This window comes from Danio rerio, chromosome 13, assembly GCF_052040795.2.
Source record: "Danio rerio strain M-AB ecotype USA chromosome 13, GRCz13ab, whole genome shotgun sequence".
NCBI lineage: Eukaryota > Metazoa > Chordata > Actinopteri > Cypriniformes > Danionidae > Danio > Danio rerio.
In genome coordinates, this window is record NC_141033.1 from 17,928,083 (window position 1) to 17,943,835 (window position 15,753).

General features: G+C 34.7%; 1 protein-coding gene across 13 annotated transcripts in view; it reads right to left on the minus strand.

Annotated features, from left to right (window-relative positions):
- Positions 1–4,909: 4,909 nt before the first annotated feature.
- Positions 4,910–15,753, minus strand: part of zgc:110045 — a 46,631-nt gene continuing 35,787 nt past the window's right edge. For 7 of the 13 annotated variants that reach the window (XR_015505411.1, XR_015505408.1, XR_015505410.1 and 4 more), the window contains 2 exons: positions 15,065–15,234; positions 4,910–7,381 (listed from right to left, as the gene is read on the minus strand). Coding sequence is in view for 8 of the 13 variants with exons in the window: in XM_087278494.1 (XP_087134620.1) it covers positions 7,345–7,381; positions 15,065–15,234 (207 nt within the window). In the remaining 5 variants the exon portion in view is untranslated. Of the gene's footprint in view, positions 7,382–10,240; positions 13,108–15,064; positions 15,235–15,753 lie in introns of those variants that run through there. The other 6 variants (XR_015505409.1, XR_015505407.1, XM_087278490.1 and 3 more) reach the window with 1 other exon arrangement.

Consider the following 15,753-nt stretch of genomic DNA (forward strand, 5'->3'; position numbering starts at 1 on the left):
ACACTGATGGCACAACATTTGTTTTGTGTGCATTTATACCCATCTAGACATCTGCACTCTTTCAGTAGCTGTTCTTTCCTGAAAGCCTTAAAGTCATCAGGCATCTCATTCTCATTCATTTCTTTTCTTATCAAAAAACTGTGAAGACATACATCACATCTTTTTTTAGTGTTGTGTCTGACTCTTAAAGGCAAAAGCCACACAATGTGGCACATCATATTAGTATTTTTTATTGAAAGTTGTGTTGCATTGACAATAAAAACAGATTAAGAGCCAGTAGGAGTGCAATTATTTGACATCATCAAAACTAATGTCAGTGACATAGTCCAAAATAAGTTTGTTTTTTGTTGTTGAGTAAACCTGTCATGTTTTCTACATTTTTACAGTTTTTTTCAATTGCTAACGAGAGTTTGTCCAACCAGTTGTCACATTTGCAAAGCTCTAAATACAATTAGCACAGCATCAGTCTTTTATGGCCATATTATTCACACATTTCATGTCGTTTTCACCCAATATGCAGTCAGTGAATGCATTTTCTCAATGACTACATTTTCTTTACAAACAAGCTATACCTCCCAACAAAATGATGTTTTGTTTTGTAATATTTATAAATGTTAACACACAACATCCCACAATAACAATATTCCAAACCTTAGATACAGTATAAAATCCTCAGCTACTGCAATGATATTAGTTCGAAAACAATATAAAAAATATAAATATAACCCAGCTGATAATACAGTTTTTTACAATTGCTATGACAGTTTTTTTAACATTTAACAAGTTTCCTAAACTCTTATCACACCAACACAACTACAATACAATAGGTAAAATGGTTAATTTCATGCTCAAAATCACAAAACTAATTTTCAAAATACAATAATAAACTAACACAATACACCATGTCTAACAAAACACTGCAAACATGTTTCAAAATCAAAAAATTATTCAAAACACTAACACATGTTCTCCTCCAACATGAACATTTAGTCAATCATAACACATTGACAAAAGATCACTATCATCAGCTGAAATGACAGAAACTGCATTATTTTATGTCAGGTCTGCCCTTATATTTAAAGCATTTCTACACCTTTGTTTTGTTGGGTTTAGTAAATGCATGCACTTTGTTTCTTTTGCTGCAAAAATTCAAAACAAAAAATCAATGACCATCTTAGAGTGGTTTTAAAAAATGAACAGTTTATGTAAAAAAATACAGACACAGAATTGCTGCAGTACAGAGTTTGCAAAAGGACATTACTGCGAGATATACTGTACAAACAGAAAGAGCAGTGGAATTATAATAAAAAACAAAGTAATCGTTTATTCTGCATTTGGCCACATGTTCTCATCCACATCACACTTGATATCTTCTCTGGCCCGGCATGGTAACTGTGGCTCTTTAGCCTATTACTGAATGTTTCTTGCAATGCCTTTTTGCTACAGTAAGTTGAAGCCAGTCTCGTCCTCATAGATAATTTCATATGGGACTTGATTTGCCTCGAACTCCAAGACTCTCTGAAAGTAATAGACACAGTGTATGTTTATGCTGTACTGTACTGTATATCTTTTGTACTGATGAACTCCAGGTTTATATAGTTTACTACAAAACACACTATGTATACTACAGTAATGACTGTATTGTATAGCCTAACCCGGACGTATTGGTGATGGAGTTCTTTGATGCGTTCACTGTTCCTTTCAAAAGCCCAAAGTTTCTCTTTTAGAACATATGATCATGTGATTGGAAAAACCTGAGTGTGGTTCCTAGATGGGAATTTATATATTTGCATTACTGCAACAAGCTGTTTCTCATTGACAATGTAATAAAATACAGGGAATATATTTGTGTTTCATTTTATAACATAAACAGCCGTTCACTTTGACTTTAGCCTATATATGTTCTGTTTAGAACATGATGTTATCTGTTGTGACATACTGTTTGAAAGCATTTGTAAATTTGATTGTAAAAATACATTGTTTTGGACTGGGTTGAGCTTGTGTATAAAAGAAGCATTTGAAAGAAGCATTCAAGCATTTGAAATTGGTTTTAACTGTATGCATTTTGTATCAAAGCAACAAGGAATGTGTTCATTGCAAGGCCTACAAAGACGGATGTTGTGCTAACCGTGTTAGGAGTTTAGGAAACTTGTTAAATATATTGAAAAAAACGAAAATCATTGTGATTTGTAAAAAACTGTAAACAAACAATTGAATAACTGACACTGATTTATGTAAACTGGACCAATTACAGCTAATTCTAGTCTGACTCTATTACATTTACACATATACAGTGTAACGTACGGGCCGCAGCAAGAGAACAGCTTAAGAATAAAATAAAAAAACATTCGTAAATACCTTTTTTTTTTACTAGCTTGAAGTTTATGTCCTTCGGCTCCAGAAGATGTGTAGTAGTGGACTCTGGGGATCTATTCTGTAGTCTATAATCTATTACTGATAGGTGTAAAGGGGGAAATGCTCTCCTTTTGAATATTCTCTTTTGTGGACATTTGTGCAAAAAGACATTCCAAAGGAAAACCCCCACCTTTTTCGACACCCATACTAAAAACACACACTATTGAAAAGAACTATTTGAACTCAAAAACTCACTCCAAATGATTTGTAATATGTGTTTGTAATCTATATGCTCAGCCCTATAGCAAAAGTAGTAAAACTAGTATATGCATGCACTAATGAAGTCCTTCTTAAGTCTTATAGTCTAGAAATGCCTAGATGCTAATGTGTGTTTAGAGTGTTGTGTTTAGTATCATTACGTTTCTGCTGCTATTTTACAACACATGATGCTGAGTGCATGATAAGAACTTTGAAAAGCTTATATTCTTTGCTCTGAGTTAATGTCTCTTCATATGTTTTCTGGAGGACCCTCATTATGCAAATATATATATATATATATATATATATATATATGTATATATATATATATATATATATATATATATGTATATATATATATATATATATATATATATATATATATATATATATATATATATATATATATATATACGTATATATATATATATATATATATATATATATATATATATATATATATACGTATATATATATATATATATATATATATATATATATATATATATATATATATATATATGTATATATATATATATATATATATATATATATATATATATATATATATATACCGCTTACAACTTTGCCATGAAAACATTGGTCAGACAGTAGAAAATGGGTGTGACTTGACCCATAGTTAAAACCCATTTTCTCCCCTGATTCTGGGCAGAAAGGTGTTGGAGCAAGGTCTCCACAGGAGTTCTGTACCCACGTGACTTGCCTTAGTCCACGTTTTCTTATTTTCCAGCAAATAAAACTCAATTTAAAGTTTGCGTCTCACGTATCCTCCGATCTGCATCGCAAGCTCAACACATCAAGAAAGGACATCTTAAAGGAATCCATCGCTCCATGCATCAGAGAAACTTGCACAAAGAGAGACCGAGAACGACCCTCTCAATCCAAGTATTTTGGTATGCGTTAAAGATGTGCGCCCCTTATCAAAAAGGTGTTTTTATAATCTTGGTAGTCCTTAATAGTTGTTTGGAACTGACCTAGATTTGCCATTCTTTTTTCTAAACTCTTATTTCCCCGCTTGCTTTCTTTTCTATGTCTTTGTTGTTATGTTTTGTACGTTTGTTTGTTATATGTTAGACTAGTAAATAAACCAAGCTATAACCACGTTGGATTGTCTTTGTCTGCCTCACAGAAAAAGTTACTTAAATGATTGATTTTGCTACAAGCTGATTGAGTTACTAAAAATTTCTAAACTATTATAATGATAATATCATAATAATATTACAATAATCTACTTCACAAGAAGTAGGCTAGTTATGATTCCCTTTCTAAATAAATAGGTAATTACAGAGTCTGCTCAGACGAGCGGGCGAGGTCATTGTTATATTTATTTGGTCAAATTAACCAAGTTAATTCAGAATGTTAATAATTAAGATTATCTTGTTATTATTGATCATTAATATTCATAAACCTAGCTTATTTTGCTACAACTGTAGGACTTTGAGGAGTGATGTTAATGAAAACGTGGCCTAACCATGAAGATCGCAAAGATTAGAACTTGTAATGCTGTGCTTTGCCCCTTTTTTATCTGGCCTTTTTGCTGTTGTCATTTGTTCAGAATGCTCTTGTGTGTTTCATGGATATTTTGTTCACTGTAAGCAATACTGTAAAACATTATCTGTTCTATCTGTTTCAACTGTACCTCCTGTAGACAACAGTAAAGGAAAAAAACAACGTATTTGCTTTTTAATGAAATGCTTTTGAATGTGATTATTAATGTACATCTGGACATACAGTTCCCAACCAAGAAATTTAGTGTCAAAATGATGGAATGCATGTTTTGCATGCAAATACCAGTAAAACATAAAAGTCTATGCAATACTATAGCCAATATTTTGAAACCTGGTGTACTTTGATTGACTGCATTTACCTTGTGAAGTGTAAAGTGTTAGTCTTTGACAGAATAATTTCATTTTGAGTCAGATTTCCAGTGTTTTAGTAAAGTTAGTATGTGCAGAGAAAGAAGTGTTCTATTTTAAAATATAAAGTTAGTATATATTAAAAAAAATATTTTTGAGAATAAAATCCTATGCTTATTGTGTTTTGTAGGTGTGCGTCTGTGTTAAGAGTTTAGAAAAAGTGTCTGAAGTATGGGTAAGCGCTTGTTGGCGATAGGAAAAAAAACTGTAATAAGGGTCAGCTGCAGCCTAATGTGAGTTAGTATTCAGTGAGTTGTACTTGTAACCCAATTTTAGTGATTCGATTCCCGTTCGAAGTCGCAGTGACCTTAAAATGTAGAAAACTGTACATGAACAATGCCAAAAGACAACGCAAGGAGTCAAGTGACCGTTTGTTTATTCAGTATAAAGTTTAAAGGTGTAAAACATCAAGTCAACGCTCCTACTATAACAGATTAAACAATTCTCAACATTGTTTCCAGAAAAACTGCTACAGTAAATAAGAAGACACACATGACTCAAAGAAGTCATGTAAAATTCAACTGATCACATGCCTTATGCATTAGACAACATTTCTTGGGCATCACTCTGAGGGTTATTTAGATTACAGCAAAATGTTTTAGGCTCTAGTCATAAATACATTCATACAGTATGTCTTACAAAACTATTAACACACCACAAAAGATCAGGAAATGTTTAATATTATGTGAATATGTTTACTAAATGCATAAAAATCTGTGTCTTTGATGCATTGTTTGTTCCTCGGATCCAATGGGAATGTTATGTTCTGTGTCAGAGTGAAATGAGTAGCATTCAGCCTGTCACTGAGTCTGTCCCCTAGTAAACCATGTGACGTATTGATGACATTTACAAAAGCAGCAAACATCCACCAGAAACAAATGGTTGATAAGCAGGATAATATAAGCTGTACAGCTTAAAGGGGTGGTCCAGAGTGTATTTTTAAGGCTTGGTTGTGTTTATAAGATTCAAAGCAATGTGTGCTCGTGCTTTATTTGTAGAAAATCACTTTTTTTTTTTTACTTTTTTTTAATAAAAACTTACTTTGAATATATACAGCTACTCAGCAAAACAACTGTCATATTTTCTAGTTCCTCCAAAAGGCCTGTCCTCAAGAGGCTCTGATTGGTCGGCTAACAAAATAATATAAGCGTGTCTAAGTAATATGAAACGTTCACATATTTGTGAGTTGGTTATTTGAGATGCTGAATGCACGGAAAGTGGCCGCATAGTGACACACTTCAGCACCGGTGAAGAATCTGGATGTTTACAGGTGTTTGACAGATAAAATTAACTTGTAGCTAAATTGTTAACAATGCCAAACAGCATTTCCCATTGTTTACATCCATGTTTATGTCATTGCTACAACATACCATTAGTGCTAGAAACTGTGCATGTAGTAAATTTTAACAAATAGAAATACTTACAGGTTGTGGATCATAATCCACAGCTTCATCTATTATAGCTTGAGCTGTTCCTTCTTTAAGGAGTTTTTAGCCGAATCCAGCACTGAGAAGAAATTTTGAAAGTTGTCCTTTGTCAAATGTTAGAAATATATATTTTTTATAATTCTCTGGAACATAATTAAAATTAAAGTGCAAGCACTTCTCTATTTGTGTCATGTCCTTTGGAGGCCCAAATACAAAAACAGAACAAGCTCTGTGAAAATAGCAGCGTTTGGACGGCATTTTAAAAGGGGTCTGGATGCAGACCTGGAATCTGGGCTGCATCCAATACTTTTTAATGGGCTCACCTAACCCCACCGCTAACCCTACCCCTCACAGTGATGTCACTAGCTCCATTTGAGTGCAGTGTGTCTGACATTGCATCGCTAAGTGATGCAATATTAGCTTGCATCATAATGGCTGCATCCAAATACTATTGGGCATTTTAGCTTTCTCTGCTATAACATTACAGCACCGATCAGGCCACGCCCCTTGGCTGCGCGGGGTGTATGCGCTGGTGAATGCACGTAACCTGAAGCGTTTGTGATCTCACTAACCCTGATGTATTTTTTTGTAGTTCCCAAACTTGATTCGCTGTAGGCTTTGCTAAGCTAACTCTGTTAAATGTCTCCCTTTACATTGAACCTTGAGCGTCTTACATTCAGAGATGTTGTGTTTACACAGCTATATTACACATCAAATAAAGTTTAAAATATGTTATCATAGTGGACCACCTAAGACAAAAATAAATCACGTATAGTTCATAAAAACTCTTTTCCTCTTTGGAACATGTGGTTCTTAGAGACCATCTTACTTCAACCAAAATAACCCTGTTTTAAGTATGGCATGTATTATTGAAAGGCTCGCGGCTGCAGATATGCATCTGGAGCTCCATGAAAACACTTTTTTTCCCCTTTTAGCTTCAATCATCACAGGTCAGGCATGAAAATGCACTGGGATAGAGGATTAACACTTTTAATTTCATTTTAAAGACAGACTTCAAGTCATATTTGTAATATAAAAATGAAACTTCAAGGGTGTATGCTACAAAAGCTTTCTTTTAAATCTACATTTAATGTCAAAAGCACAATGATTTGTCATCAAAAAATGTGTACAGAAGTTCAAAAAGTAATCTACAGAGAAACACTAATACATCTTGCATTGCATTGTTGACACTTCAATAGTAAAAACTACAATTACAGCGCAGCAGTTTAATTCTGTACATTTTTTCTTCTTGTTTAAGTTAGAAAACAGTTTTCATCATGTAATATTGGATTTCTTGAGTCCAAAAGAGTCCACTATGTCTTTAGGGTAATCCAATCAGAGAATAATGATAAGCTGTAAATGTTGCACTACAGTGGCCTCAGACTTGCTATCACTGAGGACAGCCTAGGAGGAAAACACACAATCAGATACAGAAGAAGAGATCAAATTCTTGGTAAAAAAAAAAAAAAAAAAAAAGAAAGAAAGAAAAACACTTGTACTTCTCATAATTAGCCCTGTTGGGCATGAGGAGCATGAGTCTTCTGTGTCACAGTTTCATATTGTCATCATTTATCTTGGCTTGGAGGAAAAATAGTACATTTTGGTTAATATTGTTTTACTACAAAGTATTGGTTGTATTAGGGTTTTACAAAGTGGTGTCTCGAGACCCACAGGCCTTGCAAAATAGTGCTTGGAGGTTCGCAGAAAATGAAAGAGAATAAAACTGAAAGATATATAATAAATGCCCTACTGTTCAAAAGTTTAGAGATTTTTTTTTCAACACCAAGTCTCACCAAGGCTGCATTTATTATTATTTTGTTTAACCCTTTAACTGCCCCACCAAGAAAAAAAATGTGGATTGCATTGCACTAATGTAAACACACTCAATGCATTTTTAACACATCTCATAGCTTTTAAAGTATTAACCTCTACCAAATGGTTGACATGTCGGTTTATGGTATAACTACCAGAATTATTACATGTGCTATGAAAATTTCAGAAAATATGAAGTGTAAGACCATTCATTCATTCATTTATTTTCTTGTCGGCTTAGTCCCTTTATTAATCCGGGGTCACCACAGCAGAATGAACCACCAACCTATCCAGCAAGTTTTTTTTGTACGCAGCGGATGCCATTTCAGCCGCAACCCATTTCTGAGAAACATCCACACACTCATTCATACACTACGGACAATTTAGCCTTCCCAATTCACCTGTACCGCAAACCGGAGCAACCAAAATCAAGTGTATTAGTGCAACAGAATTATGTTTGTTAAAAATTTTTGTAAACCAATAATGCGGTGTAGTGTAAACCATTATTTACACTACATCTAGTTTACATTTAGGTGATTTTTGATAGCAACCTTTCGTTTGAAGGTCAGATTTCAAACATCTGTAAAACTGCATTTTTCATCTCAAAAATGCTGCCAAACTTTGACATATGGTATCATTGTCTGATGCAGAAAAGCTTATTCATGCTTTCATGACCTCTTGGTTGTATTGCATTACTATATGGTTGCCCTGTTGGCCCTAACAAACAAACTTCAGCTAGTTCAAAATTCAGCTGCTAGAGTGCTTTCTAGAACAAACAAATATGATCCTATTACTCCAGTTCTTTCATCATTGCATTGGCTCCCTTTTAAATATCATGTAAATTTTAACATCTCATTGACTACCTACAAAGCCCTGAATGGCTTAGCTCACCCGTATTTGAGGGAGCTACTAGTGTATTATAGCCCTCACGTCCACTACGTTAAATTAATTCTGGACAATTGATTATTCCCAGATTATCAACACAAGGTGGTAGATCTTTCTCATATCTGGCACCTAAACTCTGGAACAGCCCTTCTTGCACAGTTCATGAAGCAGACACACTCTGTCCATTTAAAACTAGATTAATGACACATCTCATTGCATTAGCATACACATAAAACACAAATGCTTTTGAAATCCAAATCCTCTAAAAGATTGTTAGTCTGTATTATTTAGGGCAGCCGGAGCCAGAAACACTTCCCAAAAGACATTATAATTTGAACGGCATCTGCACTACTGTTAAACTTTTATTTTATTATTCCTGAGGTTTCCATAATTTTAGACCAGGCCGTATCCTGAGCAGCTGCTGTGGTGGTCATGGAGGAGTGGAAAGCATGAGACTGATTCCTGTAAGACCCCAGTGACATGAGTCTTCGCATTGATCCTGAAGGTATCTGTACACCTGCCAGTAACCTCTCCTCCCGCAGTTTCTCCACAATGTGACGTCCAGCGTTCTCCAGCATTTGGGAAATGGTCGTACCCAACTGAGCCTGGTTTCTCTCAAGGTTTTTTTCCTTCACTTTCATCAATTGGTGAATTTTGTTCCTTGCCGCTGTTGCCAATGGCTTGCATGATTTGGGACTTGTGGAGCTGCGCAATGATGAATTTGCTCTTCGATGTTTGAACTTTTAGCAGTGAAAATTAAACCATACTGAACTGAACTAAAACTGAACTTAAACTCTGAAAACTGGACTGACACAGTTTTAAAAAAACGCTTATGTAAAAGCGCTTTAGAAATAAAGTTGAATTGAATTTAAAACAGCCATTCTTTAAATGACTTTGACAGTCATTATATAAAACAGTCAATACATGGTCAACCATTTGGTAGAGCAGGCAGTTAAAGGGTAAAAATATATGCCATTTAAATATCTTTTTTTCCGTTTGTAAATTATTTAAAAATGAAAATACCTTTTAACCGTCATTACTCCAGTCACACAATCCTTCAGAAATCATTTAAATATGTGTAATTGTTATTCAGAAATACGTATTATAATTGGTTTAAAAATGCTACTTTGTGGAACTAAACAATTAATAATAACTAGGTTTCTAGTGCAAATAAGTATCTGAAACTGAATGTTTTGTTACATAATAATAGCCTTTAATGCATCTTGTGTTGAGCATGTCCTTGGTGAGCTTTATTTAAAAAATGTATTTTAAAAGAATGCAAATCCCAAGACTTTGAACAGTAAAGACTGTCAAAATGATAACGTTAACTTAAGATTTTAAATACATGTATTGATGTGCATTGTAAGACACCATTTTATGAATAAAACCACCTTGCAATAATATATACATACATTAAAAAACTGCTTAAAAATTATGAAAGTCCAAGCACATCCCTTTAAATTAAAATGCTACTCAGGTTCAATGCTACTCATATCTACAGTACTATTGTTCAAAAAAAGATTTACTATGAACTTATTACAAAGTACATAAATATATTCCAATAAATATTTTCCAGATAATATTTTATTAGTCATCAGTACACTGAGATTATTAAAACCAGTTTGCACATTTTGGAAACATTATAACATTACAGTTGTATTTAATACATCAAAATACAAAGCTGCTGAATATATTTTAGGAAGAGGCTGCCCAAATAGGATAAATGGGACAAATGTGTCTGCAAAGAGTGCCTCGGATTGAGAACAATCATGGCAGCCATTACTCAAGGATCATTCCAAACCAAAGTGCATACTTCAAAGAGCCCTTCAATATCATGACAGATGACAGATTTCAAAAGGGACACTTTTCATTCCCATGATTCATTGTGTAAGTAACTTTGTGATGAACATGACCTAAGATGATCAAGAAGTGGGTTCCATGAAGTAGTTTTTAGATCATCTAAATCCTTTATCAGATGAACATATATCATTAAGTGTTTTTTTATTATTGATTGTCCCTCATCTTAAGCACTGGTACTATATGTTTTCATTTTCTCTGCAGCAATAAATGAAAAGGATATTACTAAATAATAGTAATAATAACACTAATTAGATATTTGATCTAATGTTATGCTAATGAAGTAGACTAATGTAAGTCATACTAAATTGTTGTGAAACGCTTTTTAAATCCTGTACACCCTGTTTTTAAATTACTTTGCATATTATATCAATATACAGGAATAATGATAACAGCTATTTTAACACATTTAAGATACAGGAAATAGTTAAAAGTAAAAACGTTTAGCCCTCCTGTGGAACGTAAATTCTTTTTCAAATATTTCCCAAAAAGCTTAACTAGGATAATTAGGGATCTTAGGTTAATTAGACAAAAGACTGGACAACAGTGTTCTGGGGCTGCCTTAAAAACATTGTAAAAGTTAGAAAAAATGTTTTTATTGCAGCCAAACTTAAACATACTGTATATACCCTCACCGGACACTTTATTAGGTACACCTTGTTAGTACCGGGTTGGACCAGCTTTTGCCCTCAGAACTGCCTTAATCCTTAGTGGCATAGATTCTAACAAGGTACTGGAAATATTTCTCATAGATTTTGGTCCATATTGACATGATAGCATCACACAGTTGCTGCTATCATGTCAATATGGACATGAAATCTCCCGTTCCACCACATCCCAAAGATACTTTATTGGGTTGAGATCTGGTGCCTGTGGAGGCCATATGTGGAGACCACAACAAGGCATTTGTGCCCACAGAACTGACGCTCACTGGATATTTCCTCTTTTTCAGACCATTATTTGTAAACGCCAGAGATGGTTTAAAAATGCCAGTAGATCAGCAGTTTCTAAAATACTCAGACCAACCTGTCTAGTACTAACAACGGTGCCATGTTCAAAGTCGCTTAAATCACCTTTCTTGCCCATTCTGATGCTCAGTTTTAAATGCAGCACATTGTCTTGACCATGTCTACATGCCTAAATGCATTCCTCCCATGTGATTGGCTGATTAGAAATTTGCGTTAACAAGCAGTTGGACCAGTGTACCAAATAAAGTGGGCAGTTATTGTAAGTTATAGTAAATAAAATTAAATTTGCTTGCTCTGTTAAATGTCACTTGGGAAAAATTAGGAAAAAACTGGAGGGCTAATAATGTTGCCTATTAATGTTGCCTGAGAGAGAAAGAGAGAGAGAGAGAGAGAGAGAGAGAGAGAGAGAGAGAGAGAGAGAGAGAGAGAGAGAGAGAGAGAGAGAGAGAGAGAGAGAGAGAGAGAGAGAGAGAGAGAGAGAGAGAGAGAGAGAGAAATACACATTCTACACCATGATCTGCATAGTACCAATATATCAAGTTCCTGTAGGCTTTGGCTTTAAAAAACAGGGACTGTCAGATAAATTATATAGTGCAAGATGGATATTTCAAACACTTCCAAATGAAATGTCAAACAAAATGGAAGACAATACAGAATAAGAAGAGATTAATCTTGTCATGCTCTCACTATTTCTTGGTGAAATGTTTCAAAGAGACATGTAAAACAAAATTTAGTCTAGTTAAAGGATTAGTTCCCTTCCAGAATGAAATTCTTTTGTCAAGAATAAATGAAGGATTTTGAGGAAAACGTGTTGGATTTTTGTTGTTGCTGTTGTTGTTATATATAGTTGTTATATATAGTAGACTTCTATGGTGTTCAGTGGTTTGAACATTCAATAATGATCTCACCTACTGAAAATATTGTCTGGCAATAGTTATAGGCAAGCTTTTGTGGTCACAAAATATATAAAATTATTTATTTATTTTAAGGGAAATTACTTCACTTGAACAATAAAAGTGTAGTTTAAAAAGTAACAACCAAAAAAGGCTACTATACATATATATATAGTAAAATCCTCCATGTTTTTCCCCAAAAATCTAAATTTCTTGAATCTGAATAAAGTAATATCTTGCCGAAGGCGAAGTTTTATCAGGAAATCTTCATTCTTGAAGTGAACTAATCGTTTAATATTCATGACTAAATAACAAACAAGTACAACATTACGGATGAGACAAGACCACAGCCGCTCAGTACGGGGCAAACTTCTGCCGATCAGATTTTTTGATGCCGGATGAGGTAGGGATCTTTGTGGTGTAGGGAGTGAGGCCTGCCGGAAGGCCTGCGGATGAGGCTGCGTGCACTGCCAGCAGGGGAACGGTTTTCATGCCAAGCAGACTGGAAACAGGCAAGGCGTAATGGGCGCTGGGGATGGAGGGGACGGACTGAGGCGAGTGGACGTTAATAGCGGAGGGGGAAGCAGTCAGGACGGCCATGGAGGAGGGTGTGGAGGCGGAAGGTGTGGATTGGGAGAAGCCCAGGCCGAGGTCGATTGGTGCACCGGCGCTGGCGGACGACGCAGCCTGGATGCTCAGTTTAGCCATCTCTAAACTGAAGACACACATTGAGATGCATGCAAATGGAGAGGGACAAGCGTGAGGTTAATAGAGGGGTTATGGGCCACACAAGAGGAGAGAGAGAGTGACATGGAGGAGGGGGTGAGAGAAATAGAAAAAAGAATCATCAATTCAGGGAATGTTACGTGTTACAAGAAGGAATAATAATAGGGTATAACATGCCTGGATGAAAATTAATAAAGGCGTGGCAAAAGGGTGAGATGAAACAGATCATTTGAGTGCTGTCTATTACACATTTTGTACTGTAAAACTGATTGGGTAAATTGAATAGCTCATCTAGTTTTGTCAGGTTTTGTTTACTCACTCTCATGGCTTTTGTTTGTTCTGTAAAGCACAAAAGGAGACATTCTGTAGAATGGTGCTCTTGTTTTGACTGTATAATGAAAATTGATGTGGGTTTAAACCTCACTCAATCTAGACTTTTATTCATCCATTCATTTTCTTTTCGGCTTAGTCCCTTTTTTAATCTGGGGTTGCCACAGCAGTATGAACCGCCAACTTATCCAGCCCGTTTTTACGCGGATACCCTTTCAGCCACAACCCATCTCTGGGAAACAGCCACACACACTCATTCACACACATACACAATGGACAATTTAGACTACCCAATTCACTTATACCGCATGTCTTTGGACTGTGAGGGAAGCCGGAGTACCCGGTGGAAACCCATGCAAACGCAGGGAGAACATGCAAACTATACACAGAAACGCCAACTGACCCAGCTGAGGCTCGAACCAGCGACCTCCTTGCTGTGAGGCAACAGCACTACCTAGACTTTGCATACAGTTTACTCCAAATCAGTATTCTAGCATCTACACAGGCTTTTGTAATATGAATTTGCAGGTTAGAGTTCATCAAATGTAGCAAAGTGCAAATAATAAAATGCACAAGCTTTCCATTTTGCGTTTTAATGAAAAAAAATTAAATATTACACTAAGTTACACTACATTCCAAGTCTTCTCAATAATATAGTTTCATGTGCTAAAAATGAAGTTTGTTATTTATTGAATATTTTGAAGGTGTAGATTTCATATCAGGCATGATGGCACCCAACAGGCACACAACATCCTAAGACATTACTCTTAGGTTAGATTTAGGTCATGGCATCAGGTGACCAAAATTCAATGTCTAACCAGCATCTAAGGACAATGTTATTTTGACGTCCAATAACAACGTCAAATAATGTTGATATTTGGTTGATTTTAGATTGTGTTGGAAAGTGACCAAATCCAACGTCTTAGTAGTAAAGTTCATAAAATGTCAAGGTGTAGCATTATTAGACGTTGATATATATATATATATATATATATATATATATATATATATATATATATATATGTATCATATTTAAAAAATAACTTTTCTGTTTTAATACATTTTAAATGTAATTGATCTATTTTATTTTAAAGCTGCATTTAATTTAGTATAATTTCTCTATTGTCCTTAGTGATGCTTTTGAAATTATCCTGATTTAGTGCTCAAAATACTTTAATCAGTGCTGAAAACAACTGTGCTGCTTAATATATTTGTGTAAACCATGACAAATTCATGGATCAATGACTCTTTAATTAATAAAAATTAACACAAATCATTTATTTTATATATGAAGCATTATGAACATATTTACGTTTAATTTTGATCAATAAATGCAGCCCTGCTGAATAAAAGCTTACAATTCTTTCAGAAAATAATAGTAAATTGCAGATCAGCACCCCATGGACTGGTTTTATACTGTTTTTATGATGTCCTTTTTGTAGTTTGAACTGTCATTATACAAAAATAAAAAAATTTATTAATGTTTAATTTTTTTCTTTTATGTTCCATGGGGAAAACAGCATAGATGTTTGGAATGACATGAGGGTGAGTAAATAAATGAAGACAGAATTTCACTTTAGAACTATCATGTCGAATGTGAGAGTTAAAGGTCTTACCTGGCACTGATTAGGTACTGAGCCACGCTGATGTTGGCCGGGGAGCCCGTGATGGTGACGTGGCGAACTGCCGAACCGTCTGTGGCCCCGGCAATTTTGATCTGGGCACCAGACATCTGGCGAATCTCATTGATCTTACTGCCCTGTCTGCCAATGATGCAGCCGATGAGCTGAGAGACACCGAGACAGACGGGTGAGGGGTAAATAACATCTGGACATTAATAGTCTACCAAGCTTGAGAGTGAACCTCGAGGACATGGAAGTTGTTCTGTACTGTATGGCATGCCTTGGATTTTACCAAATAGATTCTGCAAGCGGGTGCTGAATAATAGATTGATTTAATCCATGATCAGAGAAACAATATGTCATTGTGAGAATAGAAAAGGTACATGCAACTCATTTCAAGAAATCCAAAATATGACATGCATTTTAAAGTAAAGTAAGGCAGGCTTCTAATCGAAACACAAAAATAAGGTCTTAATTGAAATATTTTAATGTGCTGAATAAAATGAATTGGTTAAAATCAGTATGAAGTTAGGAAGAAATATTATCAGATCTTTATAGAATAAAACAAATATTAACATTTTAATCAAACCCCTACTATCTAATAAATATAGAATATAAACTATTTTATATATTATATACTATGATTTTATTTTTTTTAATTCACTTTTTTTCAACACAAATAA